The 26,513-nt window shown below is 36.6% G+C and overlaps 1 protein-coding gene and 42 non-coding genes across 43 annotated transcripts in view; 1 reads left to right on the top strand and 42 right to left on the bottom strand.

Moving 5' to 3' along the window:
- Positions 1–26,513, top strand: part of otogl (otogelin-like) — a 60,657-nt gene that overhangs the window by 14,547 nt on the left and 19,597 nt on the right. The window contains exons 20-43 of the mRNA XM_073815802.1: positions 1–78; positions 165–239; positions 457–500; positions 1,585–1,759; positions 1,850–1,957; positions 2,216–2,354; positions 5,582–5,716; positions 5,888–6,034; positions 6,260–6,379; positions 8,958–9,074; positions 9,476–9,632; positions 11,349–11,375; positions 11,466–11,639; positions 11,761–12,039; positions 13,729–13,846; positions 14,259–14,338; positions 14,424–15,082; positions 23,450–23,627; positions 23,784–23,926; positions 24,011–24,034; positions 24,117–24,209; positions 24,315–24,498; positions 25,661–25,878; positions 26,220–26,361. The exon at positions 1–78 is cut by the window's left edge and continues 88 nt beyond it. Of these exons, the coding sequence (XP_073671903.1) occupies positions 1–78; positions 165–239; positions 457–500; positions 1,585–1,759; positions 1,850–1,957; positions 2,216–2,354; positions 5,582–5,716; positions 5,888–6,034; positions 6,260–6,379; positions 8,958–9,074; positions 9,476–9,632; positions 11,349–11,375; positions 11,466–11,639; positions 11,761–12,039; positions 13,729–13,846; positions 14,259–14,338; positions 14,424–15,082; positions 23,450–23,627; positions 23,784–23,926; positions 24,011–24,034; positions 24,117–24,209; positions 24,315–24,498; positions 25,661–25,878; positions 26,220–26,361 (3,614 nt within the window). The remainder of the gene's footprint in view (positions 79–164; positions 240–456; positions 501–1,584; positions 1,760–1,849; positions 1,958–2,215; positions 2,355–5,581; positions 5,717–5,887; positions 6,035–6,259; positions 6,380–8,957; positions 9,075–9,475; positions 9,633–11,348; positions 11,376–11,465; positions 11,640–11,760; positions 12,040–13,728; positions 13,847–14,258; positions 14,339–14,423; positions 15,083–23,449; positions 23,628–23,783; positions 23,927–24,010; positions 24,035–24,116; positions 24,210–24,314; positions 24,499–25,660; positions 25,879–26,219; positions 26,362–26,513) is intronic.
- Positions 15,468–15,550, bottom strand: trnal-uaa (transfer RNA leucine (anticodon UAA)). Its single transcript has one exon. It is a non-coding gene; the product is annotated as a tRNA-Leu (tRNA).
- trnal-uaa (transfer RNA leucine (anticodon UAA)) lies at positions 15,648–15,730 on the bottom strand. The gene has a single exon. It is a non-coding gene; the product is annotated as a tRNA-Leu (tRNA).
- On the bottom strand, positions 15,829–15,911 carry trnal-uaa (transfer RNA leucine (anticodon UAA)). The gene has a single exon. It is a non-coding gene; the product is annotated as a tRNA-Leu (tRNA).
- trnal-uaa (transfer RNA leucine (anticodon UAA)) lies at positions 16,001–16,083 on the bottom strand. The gene has a single exon. It is a non-coding gene; the product is annotated as a tRNA-Leu (tRNA).
- On the bottom strand, positions 16,173–16,255 carry trnal-uaa (transfer RNA leucine (anticodon UAA)). The gene has a single exon. It is a non-coding gene; the product is annotated as a tRNA-Leu (tRNA).
- On the bottom strand, positions 16,345–16,427 carry trnal-uaa (transfer RNA leucine (anticodon UAA)). The gene has a single exon. It is a non-coding gene; the product is annotated as a tRNA-Leu (tRNA).
- trnal-uaa (transfer RNA leucine (anticodon UAA)) lies at positions 16,517–16,599 on the bottom strand. The gene has a single exon. It is a non-coding gene; the product is annotated as a tRNA-Leu (tRNA).
- On the bottom strand, positions 16,699–16,781 carry trnal-uaa (transfer RNA leucine (anticodon UAA)). The gene has a single exon. It is a non-coding gene; the product is annotated as a tRNA-Leu (tRNA).
- trnal-uaa (transfer RNA leucine (anticodon UAA)) lies at positions 16,879–16,961 on the bottom strand. Its single transcript has one exon. It is a non-coding gene; the product is annotated as a tRNA-Leu (tRNA).
- On the bottom strand, positions 17,061–17,143 carry trnal-uaa (transfer RNA leucine (anticodon UAA)). The gene has a single exon. It is a non-coding gene; the product is annotated as a tRNA-Leu (tRNA).
- Positions 17,239–17,321, bottom strand: trnal-uaa (transfer RNA leucine (anticodon UAA)). Its single transcript has one exon. It is a non-coding gene; the product is annotated as a tRNA-Leu (tRNA).
- Positions 17,411–17,493, bottom strand: trnal-uaa (transfer RNA leucine (anticodon UAA)). The gene has a single exon. It is a non-coding gene; the product is annotated as a tRNA-Leu (tRNA).
- On the bottom strand, positions 17,583–17,665 carry trnal-uaa (transfer RNA leucine (anticodon UAA)). Its single transcript has one exon. It is a non-coding gene; the product is annotated as a tRNA-Leu (tRNA).
- On the bottom strand, positions 17,755–17,837 carry trnal-uaa (transfer RNA leucine (anticodon UAA)). Its single transcript has one exon. It is a non-coding gene; the product is annotated as a tRNA-Leu (tRNA).
- On the bottom strand, positions 17,937–18,019 carry trnal-uaa (transfer RNA leucine (anticodon UAA)). Its single transcript has one exon. It is a non-coding gene; the product is annotated as a tRNA-Leu (tRNA).
- trnal-uaa (transfer RNA leucine (anticodon UAA)) lies at positions 18,109–18,191 on the bottom strand. The gene has a single exon. It is a non-coding gene; the product is annotated as a tRNA-Leu (tRNA).
- Positions 18,291–18,373, bottom strand: trnal-uaa (transfer RNA leucine (anticodon UAA)). The gene has a single exon. It is a non-coding gene; the product is annotated as a tRNA-Leu (tRNA).
- trnal-uaa (transfer RNA leucine (anticodon UAA)) lies at positions 18,463–18,545 on the bottom strand. Its single transcript has one exon. It is a non-coding gene; the product is annotated as a tRNA-Leu (tRNA).
- Positions 18,635–18,717, bottom strand: trnal-uaa (transfer RNA leucine (anticodon UAA)). The gene has a single exon. It is a non-coding gene; the product is annotated as a tRNA-Leu (tRNA).
- trnal-uaa (transfer RNA leucine (anticodon UAA)) lies at positions 18,817–18,899 on the bottom strand. Its single transcript has one exon. It is a non-coding gene; the product is annotated as a tRNA-Leu (tRNA).
- On the bottom strand, positions 18,989–19,071 carry trnal-uaa (transfer RNA leucine (anticodon UAA)). The gene has a single exon. It is a non-coding gene; the product is annotated as a tRNA-Leu (tRNA).
- On the bottom strand, positions 19,161–19,243 carry trnal-uaa (transfer RNA leucine (anticodon UAA)). Its single transcript has one exon. It is a non-coding gene; the product is annotated as a tRNA-Leu (tRNA).
- trnal-uaa (transfer RNA leucine (anticodon UAA)) lies at positions 19,343–19,425 on the bottom strand. The gene has a single exon. It is a non-coding gene; the product is annotated as a tRNA-Leu (tRNA).
- trnal-uaa (transfer RNA leucine (anticodon UAA)) lies at positions 19,515–19,597 on the bottom strand. The gene has a single exon. It is a non-coding gene; the product is annotated as a tRNA-Leu (tRNA).
- Positions 19,697–19,779, bottom strand: trnal-uaa (transfer RNA leucine (anticodon UAA)). The gene has a single exon. It is a non-coding gene; the product is annotated as a tRNA-Leu (tRNA).
- trnal-uaa (transfer RNA leucine (anticodon UAA)) lies at positions 19,869–19,951 on the bottom strand. Its single transcript has one exon. It is a non-coding gene; the product is annotated as a tRNA-Leu (tRNA).
- trnal-uaa (transfer RNA leucine (anticodon UAA)) lies at positions 20,051–20,133 on the bottom strand. The gene has a single exon. It is a non-coding gene; the product is annotated as a tRNA-Leu (tRNA).
- On the bottom strand, positions 20,223–20,305 carry trnal-uaa (transfer RNA leucine (anticodon UAA)). The gene has a single exon. It is a non-coding gene; the product is annotated as a tRNA-Leu (tRNA).
- trnal-uaa (transfer RNA leucine (anticodon UAA)) lies at positions 20,402–20,484 on the bottom strand. The gene has a single exon. It is a non-coding gene; the product is annotated as a tRNA-Leu (tRNA).
- On the bottom strand, positions 20,582–20,664 carry trnal-uaa (transfer RNA leucine (anticodon UAA)). Its single transcript has one exon. It is a non-coding gene; the product is annotated as a tRNA-Leu (tRNA).
- trnal-uaa (transfer RNA leucine (anticodon UAA)) lies at positions 20,760–20,842 on the bottom strand. Its single transcript has one exon. It is a non-coding gene; the product is annotated as a tRNA-Leu (tRNA).
- Positions 20,931–21,013, bottom strand: trnal-uaa (transfer RNA leucine (anticodon UAA)). The gene has a single exon. It is a non-coding gene; the product is annotated as a tRNA-Leu (tRNA).
- On the bottom strand, positions 21,110–21,192 carry trnal-uaa (transfer RNA leucine (anticodon UAA)). The gene has a single exon. It is a non-coding gene; the product is annotated as a tRNA-Leu (tRNA).
- trnal-uaa (transfer RNA leucine (anticodon UAA)) lies at positions 21,282–21,364 on the bottom strand. Its single transcript has one exon. It is a non-coding gene; the product is annotated as a tRNA-Leu (tRNA).
- On the bottom strand, positions 21,454–21,536 carry trnal-uaa (transfer RNA leucine (anticodon UAA)). Its single transcript has one exon. It is a non-coding gene; the product is annotated as a tRNA-Leu (tRNA).
- Positions 21,633–21,715, bottom strand: trnal-uaa (transfer RNA leucine (anticodon UAA)). The gene has a single exon. It is a non-coding gene; the product is annotated as a tRNA-Leu (tRNA).
- trnal-uaa (transfer RNA leucine (anticodon UAA)) lies at positions 21,811–21,893 on the bottom strand. Its single transcript has one exon. It is a non-coding gene; the product is annotated as a tRNA-Leu (tRNA).
- Positions 21,989–22,071, bottom strand: trnal-uaa (transfer RNA leucine (anticodon UAA)). Its single transcript has one exon. It is a non-coding gene; the product is annotated as a tRNA-Leu (tRNA).
- Positions 22,168–22,250, bottom strand: trnal-uaa (transfer RNA leucine (anticodon UAA)). Its single transcript has one exon. It is a non-coding gene; the product is annotated as a tRNA-Leu (tRNA).
- Positions 22,347–22,429, bottom strand: trnal-uaa (transfer RNA leucine (anticodon UAA)). The gene has a single exon. It is a non-coding gene; the product is annotated as a tRNA-Leu (tRNA).
- On the bottom strand, positions 22,519–22,601 carry trnal-uaa (transfer RNA leucine (anticodon UAA)). Its single transcript has one exon. It is a non-coding gene; the product is annotated as a tRNA-Leu (tRNA).
- trnal-uaa (transfer RNA leucine (anticodon UAA)) lies at positions 22,698–22,780 on the bottom strand. The gene has a single exon. It is a non-coding gene; the product is annotated as a tRNA-Leu (tRNA).

Here is a 26,513-nt window from a genome sequence, read left to right as displayed (position 1 = left end):
TGATGGTGACTGTGCTGAAGGATGCAGCTGTATGGAGGGAACGCTCTACGATCACGCTCGACAACGCTGTGTGTTAATGTACGTCTAAATACACCAAACAACAGCACAACCAGATTGCACAGATTTACAATCCTATACAATGACATGTCTTTTGGTTTCTTCAGCTCCCAGTGTCACTGTTATTTCATGGGTTCAGTGTTTCAGCCTGGAGAAGTTTCTTTCAGTTCCTCGGGTCCATGGTAAGTGTGTGTGTAGAAAACTGCACTTTGTTTTAATATGCAAATGGTTTGACCATTGCACTTCTCTCACCTTTTATTGCATATTGAAGGGCTTGTCCTTTTTTTACGGCCAAAGGGTTTTAGTTTACATTCCAGCCCACCAAAAGAGTGATATACTACTTGCTAATGCTCATATACTGTTAATAGTAATATACTGCTATGTGTGATTTCTTCTCAGTCTCTGTAGAAACGGTCGTATGGAGTGTGTGCCTGAGGAGAGAGGTACAGTAAACTTTATTTAACCCTTCATTCTCATTCACCTCGGTGTCCTCTAGATGAACATCTAGCAGGGTCAAGCGTACATTCCTCAGAGCTTTGAACAAAGTAAAGGCTGGATAGATCTTAACCAAAGATACACAAACACACAGGGCCCTATTTTAACCATCTAAGCCCATGGTCGGAAGCGCATGGCACAGGTGCACTTACTGTAAGGCGTGCTCTTATCTACTTTTGCTAGTTTACAGTTTTTCTCAGTCGCTTTGGAGCATTTCTCAGATCAGAAATATATATTTTAAAACACTTCGTTCAACCTCCACATCATCAAGTCAGTTGTGCACAACATAAAAGCAAATTGTTCATTGTTTTGTACAAATTGCAAATGTTTTGATACAATCATGCAGTTGATTATGTGCAGTTGTCTGATGTTTGCTACATTTTAAATTGCTTTTGTCTTTTTCATCAAAATACATTATACTAATTTCTGTTGACAAGTCAAAACATTTAGGAATTAGTTCATCATACAAGACATGTCATGCAAAAGTGTTGACCTTTGTGTCATAATCTGTTACTGTAAGCAGTATTTCCAGGTGTTTTTTATTCTTTTGTAAATGTAAACTGAAATTGCTGTCAAATGATTCTTGAAATTTTGAGTTACAAAAAATTTGACATTTCTTACAGTGGATGTTACTGTACCTTTCAAATTTTGTAATTTTATTTTATTGTAAAATAAGATAAAAAAAAAATCACTATGTGTGTTATTTGTTTACAGAATAAAAGGTGAAAATGTGATTTCGTCAACAGTTTACTTCAGAAAATACTGACACATATATTCAGGGCCGGAGTGGGACTCATTTTCAGCCCTGGAGTTTAATGTCTTAGACCTTCCCACTTTAGTTCACGACTGCCTATATTAAAATAATAAAATTAAATCTTCTGTAGTATATAAGTCTGCAAACGTTTACTCTTCTTTGCAGTCTTGCAATTCATTGTATTGTTCAAATATATCATTTTTAATTCAGTGCAAATACAGTAGTCTAAACAATTATGATTTTTGCCATTATCGTGCATCCATCTCATCTTCATTCAGAGCCTGAGAGAGGAGATTGTCCCAATGGTAAAGTGTATTACAGCTGCAGGGGTCAGAGTGGATCGGGACCCTCAGGTGTGGGCGTGGCCTGTGAAAGTACCTGTCGTAACCTGATGCTGAACCTGACCTGCCCTCCCATGACCCCGTGTGTACCAGGATGTGGATGTCCTGCAGGGTATCTGCGTTCTTCTTTACATTTCCAACAAATGTTTTGAGAAATATTTTTGTCTATTGACACTAAAGGATGCAATCTTACACCGTGCAGGCAAGTTGTTCATAATGGAGACTGTTATTACCCAGAAAACTGCCCATGTGCATGGCTCGGTCTGGAGTACCTGCCCGGAGAATCGGTGGACACACCGTGTTACCGCTGGTGAGTCTGTATAGAGGGACTATGATGTTTTTGTAGGCAAAACCCAGAAATAAGTAAGCATTTAACTATCTTATACATAAAATCATCCTACATGATTTAAAGAAAATACTTTGAAAATATAAGATATTTAATATTGAAATATTTTAGGATACATTCCCAATAAAGCCTTCAAGCTTAAACCTACAGATCAGATGTTTTGGTAAGATTATGAGGAAAAAATGTGTGATGTTGACATGCAATTTCTCTTTTACTTTCCAGTGTGTGTCACCGTGGCTTTTTTAATTGCACATATTCACCATGTCCAGCAGTGTGTACCATATACAGCGACCGTCATTATCATACATTTGATGGTCTGGAATATGATTACGTCAGCGACTGCCAAGTCTTCCTTGTGAAGGTACCCCAGGAGTCTGCACTGCAAAAAATGATTTTCAAGAAAATATTTTCTGAGTATTTTTGTCTTGTTTTCAGGAAAAATATCTAAAAATTCTTAAATTAAGATGCTTTTTCTTAATGAGCAAAACAACCCAAGAAAATAAGTCTAGTTTTTAGACCAAAAATATAAAATACATAAAACAAGCAAAAACAATCTGCTAATGGGGTAAGCAAAAAAAATCTTTAACATTTTTCTTAAACACTAATTTCAAGGAAAATTCAAGAAAAATGTGCTTACCCCATTGGCAGATTTTTTTTGCTTGTTTTATGCACAAAATCAAAATCACTTATTTTTGGTCTAAAAACTAGACTTATTTTTTGGGTCGTTTTGCTTATCAAGAAAAAGCATCTTAATTTAAGAATGGTTAGATATTTTTACTGAAAACAAGACAAAAATACTAAGAATTTTTTTCTTGAAAATAATTTTTTGCAGTGTAGCCGTGATACAATTAAACCCTGCGTAAGTTTGTGCCCCACTCACCCCTACCAAGAGCCATGGATGGTATTATATGTACTATAGCCACAGTAGTTTATTGGTTAAAGACTTAGTTCAAGTGTAAGAGTTTAAGTGTATCTTTTTGTAAAGCTGCCAAATTAGTCGTGTTGACCAATAGCCTTGTGTGCGAATCTTATGACCGAACGCAAAGCCGCTTACTGCCTTAATTTTGACAAAGAGTGTGTTTCACCAACGTCACACCTACAAGCCCAAGATTTTTATGGTAAGTAAAGGAGTCTGTGCGCACCCTCACAGTATGAGGACTTCATCGAGGCCGGATAAAGTAGCAGGAAAAGAGATCTGCTTCCACCGCCTGTAATCTTGGGAAAATCAGAAGGGAGTTTTAATTAGACCACGACTGTGGTAATGGAGCCAGAGTTAATGTCAGTCCCAGCACAGGAACATAGCAAAGAGCCGCACATAACAAAGAGCAATCTGTTCCCTATCAGCCCACGCAATGTTACCTGTTTCTGCCCTTAATGACTGAGAAAGTGTGTGTGCGTGCATGTGTGTGTGTTTGTGTGTGCGTGCATGTGTGTGTGTGTGTGTGTATGTGTGTGCGTGCATGCTCAAGGTACAGAAGAATAGACTTTGGTGTCTCCTAAAGGCCAGTGATTCTCTTAGGAGCCCAATGATCCACCCAGGGGACAGACCTTTCCAATCGGCACTAAAAGAAATGCCTTTAGTCACACACATGCGAGCGCACACACACTACACAAAGCACACTAGGTTTGGTTACGTAGTAGGGATGTTCATTTCGGATAATTTTCCCGACTGACAACCGCAGCTTGTTAACCAAACATAAACAGTTAACTGATAAGATTGTTATATTAAAGGAGACATTTCATGAAAATCTGACTCTTTCCATGTTTAAGTGCTATAATTGGGTCCCCAGTCCTTCTATCAACCTTGAAAAAGAGAAAAAGATCAACCCAGTAACTGTAAAGTTTTGGTAAACCTTTCTCTGCAAGCATGTGAAATATTAGGTAATTGAAATTTGGCTACCTTTGTGATGTCAGAAGGGGATAATACCACCCCTTAATCTGCACTATCCAATCAAGGCACTAGGGCTGTTAAAATGATTAAATAATCGTTTCATTGCGATGATTTCAGATCACCACAATGATTGCACATCTCTCTAAAAAACACAAGGGGGAGCTGCAACGCCTGTATACATGAGACAGTATCAGATGGTGCTCCTTAACTGACAGTGAAACATTGCATAGCCATTCAATACAGTGGAAAAACAGCATTTTAAGAAATGTAAAACTTTAAGCAGTATGAACTGCCAGGAAAAACATACATTTCCAAAACAGCAATTCCAAATTTAGGGAAGTGAAGGATGATATTCTTAAGGATCTGAAAGGAATTTATTTTTTGCAGCCACTACAGACATGTGGTCCAATACTAATATGACCTAGGATCGGCTACTATTTAAGGCCTGTTCTGGTATTTATTTGATTGCTTTTTATTTTTCAGACACTTTATTGTGTTTATTTCTTATCAAGAATTTTCAGTTTTTTATAAATATGTTCATAAAATAATTACTTTTAAATGTGTTTTATGTGTATTAATATTTACTGCTAGGGAAACCTTGCAAAATATTTAATTTAAATAATCACAACAATGTGTAAAAATTATTTTATGAACAAACAAAAAAATTTAATGTCGGAGCCCCTAAGGGGACATGGAGCAAAAATTTAATAAAGTTTCGTTTCGTGTGCACACGTGAAACTATCACATGCTCACGTGAAACTTTTACGTGCTCACCTGAAACTATTGCGTGAGCACGTGAAACTTCCACTTTCATGTGTGCGTGATAGCTTCACGTGAGCACGCAAAACTAAACTTAAAAAAAATTCTGCTCATGAAGGTTTGCGTGAGCATATGAAACTAAACTTAAGATTTTTTTCTTCAATGTCACCTTCAATAAAACAGACAATTTATTGTCATAATCGTCCAAATCCTAAAATAGGCAATTAATCGTCATAATTGTCACAATTAATTAGACAATTAACCATCTCCCAAATATCATAACCTTTTAAAGGGACACTCCACTTTTTTTGAAAATATGCTCATTTTCCAGCTCCCCTAGAGTTAAACATTTGATTCTTACCGTTTTAGAAATCCATTCAGCTGATCTCCGTGTCTGGCACTAGCACTTTTAGCATAGCTTAGCACAATCCATTGAATCTGATTAGACCATTAGCATCGCCCTAAAAAATAACCAAAGAGTTTCGATATTTTTCCTATTTAAAACTTCACTCTTCTGTAGTTACATCATGTACTAAGACCGACGGAAAAATAAATTGTGATTTTCTAAGCAGATATGTCTAGGACTATACTCTCATTCTGGCGTAATAATCAAAGACTTTTCTGTCGTACCATGGCTGCAGGAGACGCAATGATATTACACAGTGCCCGAAAATAGTCCCCTGCTATTGAAAGTTACCAAGGGGACTATTTTAAGCACAATCGGTCATAAATTCTTACCTTCGTCAATATGAACATCCCTATTATGTACAGCATGATGTCTATAGAGCTCAAACTGCATTGATTATTAAAATGCGATTTTTTTGTTAAAGATACTGTGGTGCATCTCAGTTTGTTATTAACATAATACTGTATAATGAAATGATTTGTATTGATATCATACCATAGTATTGTTGTATTGATTCTGTGTCTGCATGTAGAGTGTTGGTGAGACGGAGATCTCCATCATGGCCCAGAATAAGGATTGCTATGAAAGTGGGATTGTTTGTATGAAGTACCTGCTCATCTATGTTGGACTCACCAAAATCTACTTCAGTGATAACTCTGGTAAACCTGTGAGTCTACTGAACAACACACATCAACTAAATAACACAAACCTGTATACAGCACAGGTGCTACAGAGAGACATTTACTTTTGAGAGCATCCGTCTATTCTTCATCTCATCTTCAGGATCTTGTAGTCTGTGTGTTGTTTGTGCGTCATTGGCTTTGTGTTTTGACTCTAGAGTTCATCTACTGTGGTTGGAAGAGGGTTTGAGTTTCAGCTGTGGGGTGCAGGATACTACACAGTCATCCATTTCCCCGCTCAGGACTTGACTGTTTTGTGGGACCGCAAGACAACCATTCATATTCGTGTTGGTCCACAATGGAAGGTCAGAGGTCATTTGTCTGAATGTCTGAATATGTGACCATGTCTGTGAAATTCGGATGATGTAGAGTAAATCACAGTAAATCACAAAAATGACTTTAGCTGGGTTTTCAAAGACACATACAGACACATACAGCCTCTCGTATAAACACATGCACACAACATAACAGATATAAAGCATGAATAAATGCATGAATTTTGTACCTAATAATGTAATGTTTGATTCTAGGGTCAGCTGAGTGGTCTGTGTGGGAATTTTGACACGGTAACAGTAAATGACATGACCACAGCCGGACACATGGAGGTCAGTAATGCACAGGCGTTTGGAGACAGCTGGGCTGTGGGTCAGGTAAGAGAAATAACTTTAAGTTGAAATATTAGGATACAAAGAAATTGTAGGAATTAAAGATAGTTTGCTATCTTGTTGTTACTAGTAGTTGTTACCAGTGATGCGCGGGTTGATCCAAAATTAGTAACAGTAAATTGACATGGTTACCCATGGTCATATTTTTTATGAGATGTGGGTCGCGGTCGGTGGGGGCGTTTGAAATAAAGATGCCAATGAACTATTTTAAACAATTAAAAAAATGCGGGCCAGTAAGCGGGTCGGGTAGAACATATAGTTGGTTTAAAACGTCAGTCGGGTTGTTTATACATTGACCTGCGCATCACTGGTTGTTACTACTGTAAAATCAAACTAGTCTGGTATGTAGTATAAACAATATTTTCTAATTTTGTAGCAATACTAGTAATTGTTATTTGCACAAAAATTCTGATTACCATAGTGTTTTTCACAATCTTAAAATGATGCATTTTACAGTTTTTCTCAGTCGCTTTGGAGTATTTCTTGAAACATTCTTACACTGCAAAAAATGATTTTCAAGAAAAAAAATCTTAGTATTTTTGTCTTGTTTTCAATAAACATATCTTAAAATTCTTAAATGAAGATGCTTTTTCTTGACAAGCAAAACGACCCAAGAAAATAAGTCTAGTTTTAAGACCAAAAATATCACATTTAAATTATTTTGTGCATAAAACAAACAAAAAAATCTGCCAGTGGGGTAAGCATTTTTTCCCTTGAATTTAGTGTTTAAGAAAAATGTTTACCCCATTGGCAGATTTTTTTGCTTGTTTTATGCACAAAAAATTCACTTAAATTTGATATTTTTGGTCTAAAAACTACACTTATTTTCTTGGGTCGTTTTGCTCTTGAAGAAAAACATCTTAATTTAAGACTTTTTGATATTTCTACTGAAAACAAGACAAAAATACTAAGTAAGAAAGTCATTTTTTTGCAGTGTAAAATTTTTAAAATAATGCGTGCATTTCTCAAACAATTTGTACAAACTGCACAACATCATGGATTTCCTGCAAAAGCCTGTAACTTGTTCAAAATCCCTGATTCATCGCTCATTTCTATAAATTTTTATGTCAGTCAAGATGTCAGTCCAATAGCCTTAGGTCATGGCTTATGAACAAGACAGTCAAAATGTTTAGCCATGTTGTCAATATAAGAAGAGTGCACAATTATAGGTGTGTCAGTATTTTCTGATGTGGACTCTATGGCTACAGTTTTGATTGTAAACTAACTTCTTCAATTTCAAAAGCATGAAGTTACTCATTTGTGTGAATGTGAAACATTGATTGCAAGAAATTAGACAGAATTCACATTTACACCTTTACCCTTCTGTATGAAAGTTACATAGATTGTGGTATTGAATAAATCATATTTTCTATTACAAATTTAAAAAATCTAAATATTAAAAAAAATTCAAATCTCGACTGTCAGGCAGATTCTCATCCACAGGACAACAATATCTGATAGCAAATAATCATTGAAAATGTCATAACGTGATGTTACACTTCACACATTTATTCCCCTTCAGCAATTTATCAATCCAGTTCACATTTACAAAAGTCTAAAAAAAAAATATAATAATAATGAAAAAACAGATGACAAAAAGGTTAACCATTATGCATGTCATGACTTAATGCAGAACTAATTTCTAAATGTGTTAAAGGAGACATATCATGACAATCAGATTTTTTCCATGTTTAAGTGCTATAATTTGGTCCCCGTTGCTTCTATCAACCTAGAAAATGTGAAAAAGATCAACCCAGTAACTTAGTTTTAGTAAACCATTCTCTGCAAGCATGTGAAAAAATAGCTAATTGAAATCTGTCTCCTTTGTGATGTCAGAAGGGGATCTTATTATAATAATACCGCCCCTTAATCTCCACTATCCAACCAAAGCACTGCCATTTAGTGCAACGATCAGCTCATTTGCATTTTAAATGACACTCCTAAAACGGCACATTTTTGCTCACATCTACAAAGTGGCAATTTTAACATGCTATAATAAATGATCTGTATGATATTTTGAGCTAAAAATTCACTTACATACTTTGGAGACACCAAAGATTTATTTGACATCTTAAAAAAGTCTTGGGAAATGTTTCCTTTAAGGTGTAAGACTATTCAACACAAACCAGTATAATGTATTTAGATGAAAATGGCATAAGCAACTGAAAATGTAGCAAAGAGCAGACAATTGTACATAATCAACGCATGATCGTACCAAAGCATTTGCAGTTTGTCCAAAACAATGAGAATTTGCTTATATGTAATTGTGCACAACTGACTTAATAATGTGGAGGATGTGGAGGTTAAACAAAGTGTTTTAAAATAATAATTTCTAAACAGAAAAATCCTTCAAAGCGACTGAGATAAACTGTAAGTTTTAAATAATGAAAATGTCAGATAGTTTATTGTAGCCAGTAAAAGTTTAGCCTAACATATAGTTTTGAGTTGTTTCTAAACTGTATGTGGCAGAGAGATGCAGTATATTTTATGAAGATGTACATTCACTAAATCAACCTGATAGGTGTTTTCAGCACTGTGTGTGTGTTGTGTATTGTGTGTTTAGTGTGAGAGTGATTTTGTAGTGCGCAGGCCATGTGAAGGAGACCTCAGCCGACAGCCGTATGCCAAGCGTGAGTGTGGTCTTCTCTACAGTGACATCTTTGCTCCGTGTCACAATGTGGTGAGCGGCTCCTCAACAATACAATACACTACTGATACAAAGTGCACATCAGAGAGAGAGAGAGAGAGAGAGAGAGAGAGAGATAGAGAGAGAGAGAGAGAGAGAGAGAGAGAGAGAGAGAGAGAGAGAGAGAGAGAGAGAGAGAGAGAGACATCCCTGATGAACATAGACTTTGAGCTTGTTTGTATCATCTGGCCACTAGGGGGCTGTATAAGTTCAATAAGCTATAACATTATTCCTTCCAACTTAGTTGCATGCATGTGCGTGTGTGTTATGTAACCAATTGTATCTCTGTGACAGGTTAATTGGCATAGATATCTAGTTTTCTCTAATCCTGTATTGTAAGATTGTTTTGTTGTGTGGTTATTGTTGTGTAACTAATCCTCCCTATGGACCCACAGGTAGATGTGACCTGGTTTTATAAGAACTGTCTGACGGACACGTGCAACTGTAACCGTGGAGGGGATTGTGAGTGTTTGTGTACCAGTATAGCAGCGTACGCACACAAGTGCTGTCAACACGGGGTGACGGTGAACTGGAGATCTCCAACTGTATGCCGTGAGTGCAAGACCTTTTGACCTGCTAGTGATCTCTGATATTGCACGTTGTACACATATACAGTACAGAAAGTACTTATTCTAGAGGAGGCTTGGTAAATTTGTGTTAAACAAATTTTGATTTGTCAGTCTCACGGAAATACCAGCTGTAATATTGACAATACCGAATTTTTTATTGCCCATACATTTTCTGATCTATGTTAGACTACCTGATATTATAGCATTCTTTACTGTCCTGATTTACATATACAGTAATGTGCAAAAGTCTTAGGCCACCATCAGCTTTGTGCTTTTAATGCCCACCACTTATACCAATACAGCAAAAAATATATATTTCAAAATATACAAAAAATGGCCAAAAAATATATTTGCTGAAATACAGTACTGTGCAAAAGTCTTAGGCCACCATGCCAGAATTAGATTGGTTGTTTTTGTAATGTTATAGTGTTCATATATAATTATATCTCAGTCTCTTTATTAGAATATAGACGGTTTCATCGGACGCACGCGATACACGTCTGGATCCGAACCTTACTTCCGGTTTTGTTTTTTTAATGGTCTGACTAGTTGCTAAACTGATCTCTTGAACAAATGCCTTGTCGAAAATAACAAATGTTTTGGTTTCCTAGGTAATCTATGTGTTGTTTTGTTTGCTTGTTATATAAATAAACTACGTTTAAAGAACTTTGTTGTTATTTATTATTAGCGGAGTTTACCGGAAGTTACGTGCGGACCGCGACAGCCGCTTGTTTATGTTGTTACTGCTGAAACGGTCTTTAATTTATTAGAATATTTTTTGTACATATTTCTTGTATTTTCTGTTTGTATCTTAATAAAATAGATTGAAAAATAAATACGGATGGACATTAAAACTTGTAAAGCAACAAGACTGGTGGTGGTGACATAAAACTTTTGTACAGTAGCCTACTGTATATTTTGGAATATGTTTACAAAAATATATTTTTACAGATTTTTTTGCCCATTTTCTGTATATTTTGAAATGTATTTTAAAAATAAATACATTTTAAATCATTAAAAAAATATGTCTAGCCTATTATATCTACTTGTAACGAACCTGTAAACAGCAGTTTTAAAAAGATTAAAATGTAATATATTTTCAACTTCAACAATATACTTTATAAAATTAGCCTGTATTTAGCATATATTTAAAATATATTGTGGCAAAGAATACTTTTTTGCCATATGTTATGTAAAATAAGAAATATATTTGCTTGCCCTTGAAATACATTTTGAAATATATATTAATATATGAAGGTTAAAACTAAATATATTTCCAAATTCAAAAATATATTCAATTGAGCCTTTCTTTCTACAAAATATATTAAGCATATATTTTAAATATATTTCTGGCCAGAGAAATTTATTTTTTGCCGTACCCAAGACCTTTTTTATTTCTAATGTAATGCTCTACCTGTTAAGCTATAGGAATTGCAGATCCAGCAATATATTGTCCCATTTTTAAGGTTAAATGTGCTGTGAATGTGTGAATGTGTTTTTAGCCTATTTGGTAAAGTATTGCGGTCATGGGTCGCAGATAAAGATGTGAGGTTTAAACGCACTGTACTATTAGTCGGATTAAAGCACCTGCCGAATGGATGAATGTAAATATGAATGCTGTTTAATGTTGTCTTTAAGTTTAGTCCAGCTTAAATGATGAACACAAATGCTTACTTTGACATCTGTTTTTCTTTCACAGCATATGATTGTGAATACTACAACCAAGGTAAGGATTATTTCTGTGTATTTGCCCCTTGCGCGTGTTGTGTTTGATTTATAGGTATTCTCATTAATTTATTTGTGTATGTGTGTTTAGAGTTGGGAGAAGGTCCCTTTACTTTGTCTAATGGCGAGCAGAATGAATCTGTGTGTGTGTTTGGGGCAAACGTGAGCAGCGGTGAAGTTTTTCCTCTCCTGAAGACCAGCGCTCAGCCCAGCACCATCTTTCACTTCATGATCACGACTGGATTATATAAAGACAGAGCGTCCCGTAAGAACACACAAGCGCACTTAAACCACGTTTACAACAAGAACCAAATAAAAAAATTACTTAATTAGACAGTCACTGTGGTCATAAATGATGGTGATGTTCAATTGATCATTGTGTTTAGGACTTCCTGTTGTCTCGCTGGAGTCAGCAGAAAGACCCAATTACTTCCTGTGTGTCACCGGCAACCGCGCATTACGATTGGAGCACTGGCAGCCTGGGGAGGAGTTCAGACGACAGGCCACCTTCATACACCATCAGGGTTTGTGGGTACCTGGTCGATCCTCCTTTGAACTGCACAGTCAGAAGGGCGTCTTCCTCGCCCTCACACATACACAAGCCCGAGCTCAAAACTACGACCATACAAGCGCCTTCAAAATCAGCAGCAGTTTTCTCATTGAGGGTAAGACTGATCTGAGATAGGCTGGAAATACACAAATGCACCTTTGGTAAATTATGTTGCAACCAACTTTGAAATAAATCTAAACTATTATATTTTTTATATTTTATCATCTTCAGGGTAATTACCCTTTACCTAAAATGTGTATAAATGTTCTCTTGTGGAACTTCACATCTACAGTATTCTGAGCTCTTATTTGATGCTTCTACATTACTTTATTATTTGGTCCATGTTATCCCAGTTAAAAACTTTATTAGAAATTAATATGTTGCCACAGTTATTTGTGTCTCATTTATGCAAACACATAGCAAAAAATAATTTTCGAGAAAAGAATTCTTAGTATTTTTGTCTTGTTTTCAGTAAAAATATCTTAAAATTCTTAAATTAAGATGCTTTTTCTTGAGCAAAATGACCCAAGAAAATAAGTCAAATATCAAATTTAAATGATTTTGTGCATAAACAAGCAAATAATCTGCCAGTGGGGTAAGCACATTTTTCTTGAATTTAGTGTTTAAGAAAAATGTTCACATTTTTTTTGCTTATCGCTTACATTTGATATTTTTAGTCTAAAAATAGACTTATTTTCTTGGGTCGTTTTGCTCATCAAGAAAAAGCATCTTAATTTAAGAGGTTTTTTAAGATATTTTTACTGAAAACAAGACAAAAATAGCCTACTAAGATTTTTTTTTCTTGAAAATCATCTTTCAAAAAAAAAAATCTTTCTTATTTAGCATTTTGGTCTTGTTTAAAGTACAAATATAAAACAAATTTAAATGAAGACGCATTTTCTTGATGAGCAAAATGACTGTAGAAAATTAGTGTAGTTTTAGACAAAAAAAATCAAGTGAATTTTTGCATAAAACAAGCAAAAAAAAGTGGCAATGGGGTAAGTAACTTTTTTCTTAAAACACTTAATTCAAGAAAAAAGTGCTTACCCCATTGGCATATTTTTTGCTTCTTTTAAGCACAAATGTACCTACATTTTATTTTATTTTTCTAAAAACTAGACTTATTTTTTAGGTCATTTTGCCCATCAAGAAAATGCATCTTGATTTAAGAGTTTTTAGATATTTGTATTTAAAACAAGACAAAAATACTAAGTCAGAAAGTCATTTTTTTAAAGTGTACAATTATAAGACATATTTTAGTGAAGTGTCCATAACTTTAAAATGCTTGTTTATATGCTTACATAAATTCTCATCATAAATTTTCATTAAGACAAAAACTGTAAAACATGGGTCTTCAACAGGGTTCCGGAGACCCTTGAGAGTCTGTGATGGTATCCTCCAAATATTGTTTAAATGCAAAATTTATGTTTTTGAAAAAAGAAACTAGGCACCAAACCAAAATTCATTAATAGTTCAATAACATTTTTTATTAATTATTCAAATGAAGAGCATAACATTCCCACAATAAAATCTATTCATATAAATAGAAATGTTATTCATTTGTATATGTACGTATGCTAAAAAATATTACAGTTTTATCTTTGTAACGTAACCATCACAACAAAGTATGTAAATCCAGTCATAATTTAAAACATGTACTGGTGGTACCCGCTTCAATCCATTAAGGGGTCCTTGGCCTAAAAAATGTTGAAAACCTCTGCAATAACATTTTTTTAATTTAAAAATACTGTATTGGTTTGTTTTTATGATGTCAGCTGTGTATGTGTTTTTTCCTGAATTTTAGAGAGCAGTTTTCTGATCCCCTACCGCTTGATGTGTGAGTGGAAATATCACGTGTGTGCCAGTCCGTGTGTAAAAACATGCAATGATCCCGATGCCACACTTTGCCAGTTTTTACCACCGTAAGATCATGCATGTTTATTTCATTATACATATGAGTGAATACGAAATCTCATTTGTGGTGCTTGCTAAGGCATAACTGTTGCTCATCCTGGGATCCAAACTTTATCTACACCAAATAACATAGAAACTTGTGAGTGGACTCTTTTTATTTAGATCAGTACGCCCTAGCAATGCATTAAAAGAGCTCAACCGTTTAAAGTAGCATTGCTTTGTGACTTTTGCACACCCTGTTTATCTGTACAGCTTTAGTTTTGGTATTTATTTATATTTGATGTTCCTCTGTAGCTCAATTTGTAAAGCACCATGTTAGCAGCAAAAGGTCATGGGTTTGATTCTCAAGAACAGAGATAGTCATAAAATGTGTATAGCATCTGAAAAAATGCATCAATTCACCATCTGATGTGTGTGCAGGGTTGAAGGTTGTTTTCCACGCTGTCCTAAGCCTATGTTGCTGGATGAGGTGACCAGACGATGTGTATACAGAGAAGATTGTACGTCTTGACGTTATCTTTACTTCCTCACCATTAATGCACAACGTTAGATTTGTCTTACTACCTGATGTGTTTGTCTCCGCAGGTGTTATAATGTCACCAACACCGACTCCATACATGTTCGTGACCCGATCGAACAGAACCACACCTGCGCCCACCGCCGTTCCAACGACTACAACCACAACAACTCCCTCCACCACAACAGCAACACCCAGTACAGCTCCGAGCACCACTGTCAGTACCACAGTTGTTACTACGCCTTTGGAAACTGATGTGATTATCAGCCCGACCACACCTACATTACCACCGACCACTTCCACTTTGGCCACGACCACCGAAACAACCACAACTCCCTCTCCACCAACCACAGAATCCCCTGTGGTCACTACAGCCCCGCCCACTACCACGAGCACACCCACTACACAACCTACAACGCTGTTTGTCACCACCTCGACCACGGAGGTTCTGACCACACCCAAGGTCACCACCGAACCCGAGACGTCCCCTCCGACTACCACAGTTTCGTTTACAACCACCCCTTACGTTACAACTGAGACCACGACAGAACCTACCTCAACAACCATCACCACAGAGACAACATCCATCTCCACGACAACCGAGCAGCCCTCGACAACAACAGCATCACCTTCAACAACCACAGAACTCATTCCTTCTCCATCACCCGAAACAACCAGATTAACAACAGTTCTTCCTCCGTTTCTCCTACCCACAGGGCCCTGCACAGTAAGAGTGTTTTTACTTTAATGTGCGCTACACTGCAAAAATGATTTTCAAGAAAAAAATTCTTAGTATTTTTGTCTTGTTTTCAGTAAAAATATCTAAAAATTCTTATATTAAGATGCTTTTTCTTGATGAGCAAAACATCCCAAGAAAATAAGTCTAGTTTTTAGACTAAAACTATCAAATTTAAATTATTTTGTGCATTAAACAAGAAAAAAATGTCTGTGTATCTATAGGACATTTGTCCATTGGATCTTAAGTCCAACGCCTTAACCACTCGGCCATCCTGGTCTTTTTTTGTACTTTTTTTTCTGTTTTCTGAAACAAGTTTTATTGATTAATAGTCGGCTGTTAGATTAATATTTTCCATCTAAACTTCTGCTATTTGTACCAGGAGTGGGGTTCGAACCCACGAGGACATCTGTCCATTGGATCTTAAGTCCAACGCCTTAACCACTCGGCCATCCTGGTCTTTTTTTGTACTTTTTTTTCTGTTTTCTGAAACAAGTTTTATTGATTAATAGTCGGCTGTTAGATTAATATTTTCCATCTAAACTTCTGCTATTTGTACCAGGAGTGGGGTTCGAACCCACGAGGACATCTGTCCATTGGATCTTAAGTCCAACGCCTTAACCACTCGGCCATCCTGGTCTTTTTTTGTACTTTTTTGTTCTGTTTCGTGAAACAAGTTTTATTGATTAATAGTCGGTTGTTAGATAAATATTTTCCATCTAAACTTCTGCTATTTGTACCAGGAGTGGGGTTCAAACCCACGAGGACATCTGTCCATTGGATCTTAAGTCCAACACCTTAACCACTCGGCCATCCTGGTCTTTTTTTGTACTTTTTGTCTGTTTTCTGAAACAAGTTTTATTGATTAATTGTTAGATTAATATTTTCCATCTAAACTTCTGCTATTTGTACCAGGAGTGGGGTTCGAACCCACAAGGACATCTGTCCATTGGATCTTAAGTCCAACGCCTTAACCACTCGGCCATCCTGGTCCTTTTTTGTACTTTTTGTCTGTTTTCTGAAACAAGTTTTATTGATTAATTGTTAGATTAATATTTTCCATCTAAACTTCTGCTATTTGTACCAGGAGTGGGGTTCGAACCCACGAGGACATTTGTCCATTGGACCTTAAGTCCAACGCCTTAACCACTCGGCCATCCTGGTCTTTTTTTGTACTTTTTGTCTGTTTTCTGAAACAAGTTTTATTGATTAATTGTTAGATTAATATTTTCCATCTAAACTTCTGCTATTTGTACCAGGAGTGGGGTTCGAACCCACAAGGACATCTGTCCATTGGATCTTAAGTCCAACGCCTTAACCACTCAGCCATCCTGGTCTTTTTTTGTACTTTTTGTCTGTTTTCTGAAACAAGTTTTATTGATTAATTGTTAGATTAATATTTTCCATCTAAACTTCTGCTATTTGTACCAGGAGTGGGGTTCGAACCCACGAGGACATTTGTCCATTGGATCTTAAGTCCAACGCCTTAACCACTCGGCCATCCTGGTCTTTTTTTGTACTTTTTTTTCTGTTTTTCGTGAAACAAGTTTTATTGATTAATAGTCGGTTGTTAGATAAATATTTTCCATCTAAACTTCTGCTATTTGTACCAGGAGTGGGGTTCGAACCCACGGGGACATTTGTCCATTGGATCTTAAGTCCAACGCCTTAACCACTCGGCCATCCTGGTCTTTTTTTGTACTTTTTTTTCTGTTTCGTGAAACAAGTTTTATTGATTAATAGTCGGTTGTTAGATTAATATTTTCCATCTAAACTTCTGCTATTTGTACCAGGAGTGGGGTTCGAACCCACGAGGACATTTGTCCATTGGATCTTAAGTCCAACGCCTTAACCACTCGGCCATCCTGGTCTTTTTTTGTACTTTTTTTTCTGTTTTTCGTGAAACAAGTTTTATTGATTAATAGTCGGTTGTTAGATAAATATTTTCCATCTAAACTTCTGCTATTTGTACCAGGAGTGGGGTTCGAACCCACAGGGACATTTGTCCATTGGATCTTAAGTCCAACGCCTTAACCACTCGGCCATCCTGGTCTTTTTTGTACTTTTTGTCTCTTTTCTGAAACAAGTTTTATTGATTAATAGTCGGTTGTTAGATTAATATTTTCCATCTAAACTTCTGCTATTTGTACCAGGAGTGGGGTTCGAACCCACAAGGACATCTGTCCATTGGATCTTAAGTCCAACGCCTTAACCACTCGGCCATCCTGGTCCTTTTTTGTACTTTTTGTCTGTTTTCTGAAACAAGTTTTATTGATTAATTGTTAGATTAATATTTTCCATCTAAACTTCTGCTATTTGTACCAGGAGTGGGGTTCGAACCCACGAGGACATTTGTCCATTGGACCTTAAGTCCAACGCCTTAACCACTCGGCCATCCTGGTCTTTTTTTGTACTTTTTGTCTGTTTTCTGAAACAAGTTTTATTGATTAATTGTTAGATTAATATTTTCCATCTAAACTTCTGCTATTTGTACCAGGAGTGGGGTTCGAACCCACGAGGACATCTGTCCATTGGATCTTAAGTCCAACGCCTTAACCACTCAGCCATCCTGGTCTTTTTTTGTACTTTTTGTCTGTTTTCTGAAACAAGTTTTATTGATTAATTGTTAGATTAATATTTTCCATCTAAACTTCTGCTATTTGTACCAGGAGTGGGGTTCGAACCCACGAGGACATTTGTCCATTGGATCTTAAGTCCAACGCCTTAACCACTCGGCCATCCTGGTCTTTTTTTGTACTTTTTTTTCTGTTTTTCGTGAAACAAGTTTTATTGATTAATAGTCGGTTGTTAGATAAATATTTTCCATCTAAACTTCTGCTATTTGTACCAGGAGTGGGGTTCGAACCCACGGGGACATTTGTCCATTGGATCTTAAGTCCAACGCCTTAACCACTCGGCCATCCTGGTCTTTTTTTGTACTTTTTGTCTGTTTTCTGAAACAAGTTTTATTGATTAATTGTTAGATTAATATTTTCCATCTAAACTTCTGCTATTTGTACCAGGAGTGGGGTTCGAACCCACGAGGACATTTGTCCATTGGATCTTAAGTCCAACGCCTTAACCACTCGGCCATCCTGGTCTTTTTTTGTACTTTTTTTTCTGTTTTTCGTGAAACAAGTTTTATTGATTAATAGTCGGTTGTTAGATAAATATTTTCCATCTAAACTTCTGCTATTTGTACCAGGAGTGGGGTTCGAACCCACAGGGACATTTGTCCATTGGATCTTAAGTCCAACGCCTTAACCACTCGGCCATCCTGGTCTTTTTTTGTACTTTTTGTCTGTTTTCTGAAACAAGTTTTATTGATTAATTGTTAGAATAATATTTTCCATCAAAACTTCTGCTATTTGTACCAGGGGTGGGGTTCGAACCCACGAGGACATTTGTCCATTGGATCTTAAGTCCAAAGCCTTAACCACTCGGCCATCCTGGTCTTTTTTTGTACTTTTTGTCTGTTTTCTGAAACAAGTTTTATTGATTAATTGTTAGATTAATATTTTCCATCTAAACTTCTGCTATTTGTACCAGGAGTGGGGTTCGAACCCACGAGGACATTTGTCCATTGGATCTTAAGTCCAACGCCTTAACCACTCGGCCATCCTGGTCTTTTTTTGTACTTTTTTTTCTGTTTTTCGTGAAACAAGTTTTATTGATTAATAGTCGGTTGTTAGATAAATATTTTCCATCTAAACTTCTGCTATTTGTACCAGGAGTGGGGTTCGAACCCACGAGGACATTTGTCCATTGGACCTTAAGTCCAACGCCTTAACCACTCGGCCATCCTGGTCTTTTTTTGTACTTTTTGTCTGTTTTCTGAAACAAGTTTTATTGATTAATTGTTAGATTAATATTTTCCATCTAAACTTCTGCTATTTGTACCAGGAGTGGGGTTCGAACCCACGAGGACATCTGTCCATTGGATCTTAAGTCCAACGCCTTAACCACTCAGCCATCCTGGTCTTTTTTTGTACTTTTTGTCTGTTTTCTGAAACAAGTTTTATTGATTAATTGTTAGATTAATATTTTCCATCTAAACTTCTGCTATTTGTACCAGGAGTGGGGTTCGAACCCACGAGGACATTTGTCCATTGGATCTTAAGTCCAACGCCTTAACCACTCGGCCATCCTGGTCTTTTTTTGTACTTTTTTTTCTGTTTTTCGTGAAACAAGTTTTATTGATTAATAGTCGGTTGTTAGATAAATATTTTCCATCTAAACTTCTGCTATTTGTACCAGGAGTGGGGTTCGAACCCACGGGGACATTTGTCCATTGGATCTTAAGTCCAACGCCTTAACCACTCGGCCATCCTGGTCTTTTTTTGTACTTTTTGTCTGTTTTCTGAAACAAGTTTTATTGATTAATTGTTAGATTAATATTTTCCATCTAAACTTCTGCTATTTGTACCAGGAGTGGGGTTCGAACCCACGAGGACATTTGTCCATTGGATCTTAAGTCCAACGCCTTAACCACTCGGCCATCCTGGTCTTTTTTTGTACTTTTTTTTCTGTTTTTCGTGAAACAAGTTTTATTGATTAATAGTCGGTTGTTAGATAAATATTTTCCATCTAAACTTCTGCTATTTGTACCAGGAGTGGGGTTCGAACCCACAGGGACATTTGTCCATTGGATCTTAAGTCCAACGCCTTAACCACTCGGCCATCCTGGTCTTTTTTTGTACTTTTTGTCTGTTTTCTGAAACAAGTTTTATTGATTAATTGTTAGAATAATATTTTCCATCAAAACTTCTGCTATTTGTACCAGGGGTGGGGTTCGAACCCACGAGGACATTTGTCCATTGGATCTTAAGTCCAAAGCCTTAACCACTCGGCCATCCTGGTCTTTTTTTGTACTTTTTTTTCTGTTTTTCGTGAAACAAGTTTTATTGATTAATAGTCGGTTGTTAGATTAATATTTTCCATCTAACCTTCTGCTATTTGTACCAGGAGTGGGGTTCGAACCCACGAGGACATTTGTCCATTGGATCTTAAGTCCAACGACTTAACCACTCGGCCATCCTGGTCTTTTTTTGTACTTTTTGTCTGTTTTCTGAAACAAGTTTTATTGATTAATTGTTAGATTAATATTTTCCATCTAAACTTCTGCTATGTGTACCAGGAGTGGGGTTCGAACCCACGAGGACATTTGTCCGTTGGATCTTAAGTCCAACGCCTTAACCACTCGGCCATCCTGGTCTTTTTTTGTACTTTTTGTCTGTTTTCTGAAACAAGTTTTATTGATTAATAGTCGGTTGTTAGATAAATATTTTCCATCTAAACTTCTGCTATTTGTACCAGGAGTGGGGTTCGAACCCACGGGGACATTTGTCCATTGGATCTTAAGTCCAACGCCTTAACCACTCGGCCATCCTGGTCTTTTTTTGTACTTTTTTTTCTGTTTCGTGAAACAAGTTTTATTGATTAATAGTCGGTTGTTAGATTAATATTTTCCATCTAAACTTCTGCTATTTGTACCAGGAGTGGGGTTCGAACCCACGAGGACATTTGTCCATTGGATCTTAAGTCCAACGCCTTAACCACTCGGCCATCCTGGTCTTTTTTTGTGCTTTTTTCTGTTTCGTGAAACAAGTTTTATTGATTAATAGTCGGTTGTTAGATTAATATTTTCCATCTAAACTTCTGCTATTTGTACCAGGAGTGGGGTTCGAACCCACGAGGACATTTGTCCATTGGATCTTAAGTCCAACGACTTAACCACTCGGCCATCCTGGTCTTTTTTGTACTTTTTGTCTGTTTTCTGAAACAAGTTTTATTGATTAATTGTTAGATTAATATTTTCCATCTAAACTTCTGCTATTTGTACCAGGAGTGGGGTTCGAACCCACGGGGACATTTGTCCATTGGATCTTAAGTCCAACGCCTTAACCACTCGGCCATCCTGGTCTTTTTTTGTACTTTTTGTCTCTTTTCTGAAACAAGTTTTATTGATTAATAGTCGGTTGTTAGATTAATATTTTCCATCTAAACTTCTGCTATTTGTACCAGGAGTGGGGTTCGAACCCACGAGGACATTTGTCCATTGGATCTTAAGTCCAACGACTTAACCACTCGGCCATCCTGGTCTTTTTTTGTACTTTTTGTCTGTTTTCTGAAACAAGTTTTATTGATTAATTGTTAGATTAATATTTTCCATCTAAACTTCTGCTATTTGTACCAGGAGTGGGGTTCGAACCCACGAGGACATTTGTCCATTGGATCTTAAGTCCAACGACTTAACCACTCGGCCATCCTGGTCTTTTTTTGTACTTTTTGTCTGTTTTCTGAAACAAGTTTTATTGATTAATTGTTAGATTAATATTTTCCATCTAAACTTCTGCTATTTGTACCAGGAGTGGGGTTCGAACCCACGGGGACATTTGTCCATTGGATCTTAAGTCCAACGCCTTAACCACTTGGCCATCCTGGTCTTTTTATGTACTTTTTTTCTGTTTCGTGAAACAAGTTTTATTGATTAATAGTCGGATGTCAGATTAATATTTTCCATCTAAACTTCTGCTATGTGTACCAGGAGTGGGGTTCGAACCCACGAGGACATTTGTTCGTTGGATCTTAAGTCCAACGCCTTAACCACTCGGCCATCCTGGTCTTTTTTTGTGCTTTTTTCTGTTTCGTGAAACAAGTTTTATTGATTAATAGTCGGTTGTTAGATTAATATTTTCCATCTAAACTTCTGCTATTTGTACCAGGAGTGGGGTTCGAAGCCACGAGGACATTTGTCCATTGGATCTTAAGTCCAACGCCTTAACCACTCGGCCATCCTGGTCTTTTTTGTACTTTTTTTTTGTTTCGTGAAACAATTTTTATTGATTAATAGTCGGTTGTTAGATTAATATTTTCCATCTAAACTTCTGCTATTTGTACCAGGAGTGGGGTTCGAACACACGAGGACATTTGTTCGTTGGATCTTAAGTCCAACGCCTTAACCACTCGGCCATCCTGGTCTTTTTTTTACTTTTTTTTCTTTTTCGTGAAACAAGTTTTATTGATTAATAGTCGGTTGTTAGATTAATATTTTCCATCTAAACTTCTGCTATTTGTACCAGGAGTGGGGTTCGAACCCACGAGGACATCTGTCCATTGGATCTTAAGTCCAACGCCTTAACCACTCGGCCATCATGGTCTTTTTTTTACTTTTTTTTCTTTTTCGTGAAACAAGTTTTATTGATTAATAGTCGGTTGTTAGATTAATATTTTCCATCTAAACTTCTGCTATTTGTACCAGGAGTGGGGTTCGAACCCACGAGGACATCTGTCCATTGGATCTTAAGTCCAACGCCTTAACCACTCGGCCATCCTGGTCTTTTTTTGTACTTTTTGTCTGTTTTCTGAAACAAGTTTTATTGATTAATTGTTAGATTAATATTTTCCATCTAAACTTCTGCTATTTGTACCAGGAGTGGGGTTCGAACCCACGAGGACATTTGTCCATTGGATCTTAAGTCCAATGCCTTAACCACTTGGCCATCCTGGTCTTTTTGTGTACTTTTTTTCTGTTTCGTGAAACAAGTTTTATTGATTAATAGTCGGTTGTTAGATTAATATTTTCCATCTAAACTTCTGCTATTTGTACCAGGAGTGGGGTTCGAACCCACGAGGACATTTGTCTATTGGATCTTAAGTCCAACGCCTTAACCACTCGGCCATTCTGGTCTTTTTTTGTACTTTTTATCTGTTTTCTGAAACAAGTTTTATTGATTAATAGTCGGTTGTTAGATTAATATTTTCCATCTAAACTTCTGCTATGTGTACCAGGAGTGGGGTTCGAACCCACGAGGACATTTGTCCTTTGGATTTTAAGTGGAAATGAGTTCAAATGTAGTTTTCTTGCCCTACTGGCAGATATTTTTTCTCGTTTCTAACATGAACTCACAAAAAAGGCTTAATATTATAAATGTAATTGTTCAAGAAAAAATATCTTTAAAAAACCTCAATAATGTTTAGATGTTTGTACTAGAAAGTAAAACAAAAATACATAGTTAAAAATCCTTTATTCAGAGAAATGCTTCCTATAAGGTTAACAAGAGTCAGTAACTTAAACATCGAGGACCTGGAATTAAGTGGAATGCTTAAATTCCTTGCATTTCCAGTGCTTAGTGTGTGTGCGTTTTCCAAGAAAAATCTGTTTGCCTGCACCACTGTTGATTTAACTCAGATATGATGAGTGATGACCTGAAACCTGACGTCTTCCATGTCTCCTCTCTGACCTGGATATTTCTCAAACACACCCACACACACCGACGATTGAGTTTAGGGTGTTCCTGCTTTCATCATATTTTCTCTGGCGGGTTTGACTGATAAAGATGTCTTGTGTCCACACAGCCTCCGTATTCACTGCGTGTGGATGAGTGCAGCGAGTACATCTGCTTTAATGGACAGCTGATGCTGCACAATTCATCTCAACACTGCAGATACAACATCAGCCAACCACAGTGTAACCTGCTGGGAACACCCATCCAGATCAACACAGACTCCTGCTGCCCACTGTGGCAGTGTCCATGTAAGACGCACACATGCAAGCTTTTATTGATTTATTGGGATATTAATCCACTTGTTATATAATCCAAATCATTGAGATATTAATACAAGTTTCCAAAATTCCCAGAATTTTGCAACCCTATTTTGCAGTGACGTTTTTTTATGTGTGTGTTATTAGGTCGTTGCTCTATAATCTCAGATCTACGCGTGATCACGTTTGACGGGAATAATGTGGCTCTGTACGATATCGGTTCTTACATTATGGTTCATTTACCCAGAGAGAAAATAGTCGGACACATTGAGAAATGTCCCACGAGTGAGGTAAACACACCCTTTCATACTGTACATCTAGTATACACCACATATTTAATGCAATCTGTTTAATGCTTTAATCTTTATTTTCAGAGTGTGAACTACATCAGACGGCCTGTAAGTGCATGTCATTACCTTTCATTATGATGTTTTTAATCAAAGTCTTTATAATCATCATCGCAAACTCATTTCTTATTAGACTCCATCTGGTGGAACCTCAGGTCTGTGTTTTAAGAAACTAAACATCACCACTCATTTATACCGAATCATGATCAACCGCCTGGACCGTAAGGTAAAACACTTTCCTAAACATGTTAAATGCAAACCAATCATTTATGCCTTTATTTACTACCATCTTTGTAAGTGTTGAAGTGTGATGATGTTTGATCTGACGTAGGTCTCAGTGAATCAGATTACGGCCCGGTTACCTTTCACCAGGCAGAACTTTCATATTGATGACACCGGGACGATGTACGTCATTGATACACCTGGTGGGATCAGCATACGGTGGTACCACAGCACTGGTATCATGGTTCTGCAATACACAGCTCCTGGTAACACATCCACCAGAGGACTTTGTGGTCAGTATCACTCCTTTATAGACATGAAACCAAAAGTTGACTCTAAATAAGAAATCTTGTCTTTTCTGCTGATGTAACCAAAGATGTATAAGTGGGGAAAATAATATTAACCAGCAATATTATAACCGTATCATAACTAGGTAAAGTTGCACTCAATTTTACACTACATTCTTCCTCATTGAATATTCAGTTCAGAAATATGTCACATTATGGAAGGATGTAGAATGAATGCTATGTTTAAACAATGAATGAATGATCTCTTTAATATTGCATTGCCTTGAGGAATACTGTACTGTATATATCAACAAAGACAACAAATTAGCATTTCCATGCAAGTTTTGAACAAATGTTTTATATCTCAGATATCAATATTTGATGGTTTTTTATTACATTATATACTTATGAATACTCCAAGGATTACTCCACTTTCATATATAAAAATATTTTTTCCCTCATGTCATCCAAGATGTTTATGTCTTTCTTTGTTCAGTCAGGAACAAATTAAGTTTTTTTTTTATGAAAACTTTTGAGGATTTTTCTTCATTTAGTGGAATTTAGTGGACCTCAACAGTTTACAGTTTCAATGCAGCTTTAAAGGACTCTAAATGATCCCAATCGAGGCATAAGGGTCTTATCTAGCGAAAAAAAAAGTACTTTTAAACCACAACTTCTTGTCTTGTGACGCTCCAGTGTGACATTAATAAGTATCATTCCACATACAACAATATCTGAACGCTCCTCTTTCTCCACACTTTTTAAACACGAGCGGTAGTTTCGCATATGTCATGCGTCACCTTTCCACGTGATCATGTAATACATAAGGTCGCACTGGCACATCACATGGCTGGTGCAAGACGAGAAGTTGTGGTTTAAATGTGCATTTTTTCTTTTCTTTGCCAAAAATGAGGATAGTTTTTTTAGATAAGATCCCTTATGTCTCGGTTGGGATCATTTAGAGTCCAATGAAGCTTCATTGAAACTGTAAACTGTTGAGGTCCACTAAAGTCCACTATTTGGAAAAAAATCCTGGAATGTTTTCCTCAAAAAACTTAATTTATTCTCGACTGAACAAAGAAAAACATAAACATATTAGATGACATGGGAGTAAGTAAATTATAAGAATTAATTTTTTAATATTCCTTTAACTTTTAAATTTTCTCAGGTTGTTGCAATGGTAATCCGGCCGATGACCTGCGGCTGCCCAATGGAACTTTGGTGCGGGATGTGGAGGACATTCCCGTGTTTCTGCACGGATGGATGGTTGATACGTCAGAGGACACGGATTACTTCCGGAGAGTAGGAGACAATTGCACCACGGGCAACTGCTCCAAATGTTTCACCATGCTCAACCAGAGACCTTTCTCCAAATGTCATTTGAAGGTACTACTACACAACATACAAGCTTGAATATGTACAGATACTGTAGTGTATATTCTTGTGCCTACTTCCAATTTACATCCAGTCTTCTTAATTTAAGCTAAATGTAATTATTTAAGACCAGCCATAAGTCTAAAAATGAGTGTAAATGGCATGTTTATAGACCCTTTGCACTCTCGTAAAAAATGGCACATAAGGTGCGCTGGTAGGGTACCTTAAGGTCATAAAATGTTTATTTTTTTCTATGAGAATGTGATAGAGGATTGCTTCATTTGTTTTGATACTGGGATCATTTTTAGATATGAGGATGGGCACACATTGACACATTACCATGTTTCTCTCAGGTTTCTCCAGAGAACTTTTGTGATAAGATCTGGGCCGGTGATCTTCATTATAAAGAACACGAGTGTGACTTTCTGGCTGCTTATGTGGCCATTTGCTACACACATCAGATCTGCTTCAGCTGGAGGAGCAGCAACTTCTGCCGTGAGTGATGTGGCTCTTAAGGGAATAGTTCACTTTTTACACGATCCCAGCTGGGGAATAAGGGTCATATCACATGAAAAAGATATAGATATTTACTTTATAACCACAAATACTCATCTTTCACTGTCTCTAAGCCATTATATATATATATA

This window comes from Paramisgurnus dabryanus, chromosome 9 (genome assembly GCF_030506205.2).
Source record: "Paramisgurnus dabryanus chromosome 9, PD_genome_1.1, whole genome shotgun sequence".
In the NCBI taxonomy this organism is placed as follows: Eukaryota; Metazoa; Chordata; class Actinopteri; order Cypriniformes; family Cobitidae; genus Paramisgurnus; species Paramisgurnus dabryanus.
This window is presented reverse-complemented; position numbering and strand designations above follow the sequence as displayed.